At 39.0% G+C, this 5,101-nt stretch overlaps 1 protein-coding gene across 1 annotated transcript; it reads right to left on the reverse strand.

Moving 5' to 3' along the window:
- Window positions 1-3,326: 3,326 nt before the first annotated feature.
- On the reverse strand, window positions 3,327-4,640 carry PTF1A (pancreas associated transcription factor 1a). Its single transcript, XM_044066091.1, has 2 exons — window positions 4,034-4,640; window positions 3,327-3,529 (listed from the first exon to the last, which is right to left on the reverse strand). Exons 1-2 carry the CDS (start codon window positions 4,638-4,640, stop codon window positions 3,327-3,329), a joined length of 810 nt encoding a protein of 269 aa, XP_043922026.1.
- Between the last annotated feature and the right edge of the window lie 461 nt (window positions 4,641-5,101).

The following is a 5,101-nucleotide window of genomic DNA, read 5'->3' on the forward strand; positions in this document are numbered from 1 at the left end:
ATTGTAAGTTAAAGTCCATTTAATGGCAAGGGCCACACTACCTTGTGATTGTATAAATAATTTATCTCTCGGGAGTACACGCATGCTGTGCGTCACAGTAAAACTGTAATGCACAGAAGGTTTTCATAACTTAGCTGTACTATAACATAAGTAGCACTTGAGGTTTGTAGTACATTTGCTGAAGTAACTATTTTAAAGTCTCAAGTTTTGAAAGTCACAAGTATACGCTTTCAAATACTTTATAGCTGGACATGTGATTACTGAAGTTTCTCACACAGCTATGTGCACTAAGTAATACACTTCTATAGTTGTATAAGGTACTCACAGAGATTAACAAGCAACTTTAGTTCAAAGCTAAGACGTTTTACTATTAATTTAATGTTCCATATATTAATCCTAAACTATAATAAAGGCAGTTTTGGATTTCACAATGTGCAATATAGCCATTCCTTTAAGGTAGAGTTCTTATTTGTGGGGGGGGGGGGGGGGCTGAGATGGAATTAAACTACCATTATCTCAATACCACCTATATTTTATATACATATCTATTAACGTGATTTAAATTTGTATAAGCAAAGCTGTATCATCTATGAAGCAAGACGATGTTTAAACAGGAAGCGGTGAATTTTCTTTTCTCTTCCCTATTGAACGCTGAACATCTCTACCCACTTATAAGCTCCACACAACCCCTGAACTTCGCCAGCCTTCAAAATAGATGCACACAATTTACCTCTAGCAACAGGTGTCCAATTCGGCATCTAATAGTTTAGCCAAACTTTACACTGTAGTACTGGTTTGATTCTCTCAATTGCCATGTACACAAAATAGTATTCTTACCAAGTCATTTGACCAGACAGTGCTCCCTGGTTGCCCTGAAAATGGTCACTTGTGTTTAACGGGCATATCCTATTAGCACATAAATAAATCACTAGAACTTAAATTCGTTTCATCATTTTATAACGGTATCTCATCGTTATTTTTTATAAATAAGTAGGAACTGTCGCTCCCATTTAAAGACCTGGTTTAAGAATGCTTGACAAGCTAAGACAAGAGAGTGACAAGATAGAAACCCTGGTGTTTTCCATCTGAAGCCTAGTTTTTTCCGCTTGAAATGCACTGCACTAAAGATTGTGTTACTGCATTGTATCTATAAAACACTCTCATGCAAAAGAAAAAGTGCCATGTGAACAATAATTGCAGTGTTTTAATTATGGGTTCCACATTACCAAATCAAATTAATATGGAGCCCTACAAACTAGAGGAAATCAGTACACGACCGTCAAATCTGATAATCAAGTTAGTCTGATTTAGTAACATTTGACTTTCTAATGAATGTAATGGGATTACATGCTTATAGTAGCATTTAGACAAAGTGAATTTCTGTGTTGGTAACGAGGACCTAATACACAACAGAATGGAATTATATTTCATTTGCTCAATAAAAAGTGATTTAATGACTGCCCAAATTAAGGACTGTCTTTTGTGCAAGTTTAAATAGCTGACTTAGATGTCAGTAGGGACATTTTATGTATTATATTGCATATTTCAAAGCTTTGTGCATTTAAATCACTCTGCTGTTCACGCTGTGCAAAACAATAAACATTCTCCTATCTCTTAGTCTTGCTAAAGTGTGGTTTATAATTGCTCAAATATATCAAATGTTAATGAGTTATTTTACAAATAAAAGTGTTTTACTACACACAACATGTAGCCAGTACCCATCTGAAGTGGTATGCAGAGTTCTTTGGGTTGTCTCATCTGCTTACTGAGCCTGTATGTAAATCCAAGCAAGGGCATTTGCCCTGGTTCTGAGCATTGCTTTAACCCTTCGTGGGGTTGATGACGCAACAGCCGCGAGATGCACTCAGTGCTGGGAGTTGGTACCACGGGAAAATTTTACTCTGAAGCACCTGCAATATGTGCAGCACCAGGCAGTCCTGCAGCTAAATGAGTTCCACGTTTTTGTTATGCTTCTTTTAACATTTAATAACCTTTTTACAGAGTCTAAAAGGCACCGACTGGTCTTGGACCAGGTGGAAGAATAGCAAAGCAAGTTACCACCTCTGTTAACTAATAGAATAAGCATGTGAGAGGGCTTAATAGCACACGGACCTGCCTGCAATATGAAGATCTTAAAATGACTACTCCACCTCCTACCTTCTCATAGGATTCGTTTTAGATTAGAATGTAGTTGTGTACGTGACCCAAAACGATACAGTGCAAGTACTTATTGGTACTTAATAAGTACTTAAACAATATGACGAGTACGATGACTGGATTCATACCTGATCTGTTGAGCATATTTGTTTTTGAATGTTATCTTACAGTACCCATTATTATTTGGTTATTATATGCTTGTGTTTTGCACCCTTCGCATTTTTAGAAGTACGTTTTGAAAGTTCTGTGCAGTTTTGTATGCATTTTGTTCCAAGTTTTGTGTTAGCTCTTGAATCGATAAAGTTATTGATTTAAAAAAGTGGACAGTCTAAGATAAAATGACAATAATCTGTCTATATTACTAATAACTTCTTAGAGGAGTATTTAATGCCATGATAAATCCTATGCTTTATGTTGCAGTGATATAACTTAAACGTGAGCATTGCTTACACCGTGTTGAAGTTGAACCATGTGTTTTATGAGGTGAGGAATAAAATGTATTAAATAATCAATACTTGCAGCTTTTGAGCTCTTCAGTTTATTCAAGGTCTGCTTATGCTGTGCAGTATCGCCTAACTGCGACTTTGCGATGGCAGTGCTGGAGAAGAAGTTAGACGAGGTGCACTGCTCAGACCCACGGTTGACACAGATCTGGTACTTTGATGGTGCCCTTGTTTCTGCAACAGCACTCTAACCTTGTCACTGTTCTGCATCACTGTGTAGTCAGCATCTTGGACAAAAATGAATGGGAGACCAGAAACAACTTTGCCCAATTTCTTGTACTAGTTTCAGTTTTAATTTACCCTTTATGGATTTTATCACAAAGTTAACCTGTATGATACAATTAGCCATTTTTTATTGCTGACCATTTCACAGTGGCATCTCCGCATATGGATATATTAAAATAATTTACTTTGGAGTAAAAAAAATCAGCCAACAGTGCAAACCCAATTGCATATTTTAAATTACAGATAAATTACAACAATTAAATAAATTATACATTCATACAGATCATTCTTGTTCGTTTTTCTACTTGGTAATAAATACATAAATAGAAGCTGATTGCCATTAGAATTATAAAGACGTAAATTATAAATTAAATGTATATTGTTATTTACATTCCAATTCATATGAACATTAAATATAAAAATAAACTTTCAATTAGATTTCTAAGACACGAAGTCAAATGGAGGTTCGTTTTCTATGTTGTTTAAGGAAGATTTAGAGTTCATCTTTCTTGGATCTTCTGGCGTCCACACTTTAGCCGTTCTAATGATATTTTGTTCTTTTAGCTGTTTTTCATCAGTCCAAGACAATGAGTGCCCGGCAAGTGGAGGTAGTCCATAATCTGGGTCGTTTGGAGAAGGTGACCCTAATGGAAAAGAAATATAAAATTAGTTTATGCAAAATATATGCTAAGCAATGCTAATTTACTCGATGGTAACCCTTTCAATGCCAAAATTTGATTTTAGGCACTGGTACTGCAAATCAACAAAAATGACCCGTGACTCCAATATTCACTAGTTATTCCATGGTTGAATATTCCCCTTTATCATAAGAATGCTAAATGTCCCGTGGTGTTATTTATTTACGTTTCAGGAGACGTTACCACAAACAAAGTTTGTGTTTGGGGGGGGGGGGGGGGTAATCTCCTGTAGTCAAACAGCACCCTCCCCTCCCATTTCAAGCTCGATTACAAAATGACGAATAATTCATTCACTGAAGCCTAAAGTTTTAGCTGCCACATTTTTGCCAAGTACCCAATCTTTCATTTTTTTGCCAAGTACCCCGCCTTTTATACACAGAACAACACAAGACGGTATAAAGAACATCACTTCCTTGAGACGAGAAGGCAACTCAGTGAGCCAGTACTTACTTGTGCCTCGGTGGCATATGATCACTTTCTTCGGCTGGCTGCAGGTTTCGTTACTAGAGTTTCTCAGTGGCATGTCAGACTGGACCAGGTCACTCAGAAAGTTGATGTAGCCGATGGCTAGCCGCAGAGTATCGACTTTGGAGAGTTTCTTTTCATAGGGAAGGGTGGGGATATGTGACCGGAGCCCCTCGAATGCATCGTTGATTGACTGCATGCGTCTCCTCTCTCTCACGTTGGCCGCCTGCCGGAGCTGCTGCATTTCGGCTTCAGACCGTACCCGGCGCCTCCTCCTCACCGCTGCACTTAGTCCCTTCAGGTGAGGCGAACCATCGGAGGCACTGTCTGCGCACTCAAAGGAGAACCCACCTGTAGATGAAGAGGAGGAAAAAGAGAAGTTCCCCCCTTCACAGTACTCTCCATCCTGCAGGATGCGACTGTCCTTGTAGTACTCTTGAATCTGACTAGTTAAAAAGTCCACATCTTGGTCTAAAAACTCATCAGTGTCCAGGGGGTCCCTGGAGGACTGGTCTGTAAAAAAATCTTCCTCTTCAAAGTAGGATGAGGAGAAGGAGTCTAGTCCCGTGAACTGTTCCAGTACTGTGTCCATAGTGCACTGGTGGGGGACTATTTTAAACGTGGTGTTGCCGAGTAACAGCAGCACTTTGCTTGCTCCCTGCTTTTTGCTTTCCCGTAGATGTTGAAGACTTGCTTGAGCTGAAGCCTGGCACGCGATGATTCTTATAAGTACATCCACAGACGCGTGCCAGTAAGCAGAGAAAACAGCCAATCACTGCGCTTCTTTGTAGGCGAGGGACGAGATCTCACACCTAGACAGCAATAGCACCCCCACCCACCAACAAGGCAAGCGAAATGGAAACAAAAAGGGAAGTGGAGCAGGCACAGAATCAAGACCTCCTGCACAGTCAGTAAGACCAGGTAGTTTCAGGACCTCCTCATACCTCATCCAAAAAACATTTTTTTATCGAAGTATGTAATTGCTAACTCCATCCTAAAATTAATGAAGTTATACACCTGCTCCGAGAGAAATCCCGTTCAACTTCAGAAAAA

Source organism: Protopterus annectens, chromosome 3.part0, assembly GCF_019279795.1.
Source record: "Protopterus annectens isolate FY-2018-M chromosome 3.part0, PAN1.0, whole genome shotgun sequence".
Lineage (NCBI taxonomy): Eukaryota > Metazoa > Chordata > Ceratodontiformes > Protopteridae > Protopterus > Protopterus annectens.

Bases quoted from the DNA above. Each gene is read 5' to 3' on its own strand.
- PTF1A (XM_044066091.1), bottom strand. From the start codon at position 4,640: ATGGACACAGTACTGGAACAGTTCACGGGACTAGACTCCTTCTCCTCA. The intron at 3,530-4,033 runs GTAAGTACTGGC...CTTTTCCATTAG, and splicing joins CATATGCCACCGAGGCACAA to GGTCACCTTCTCCAAACGAC.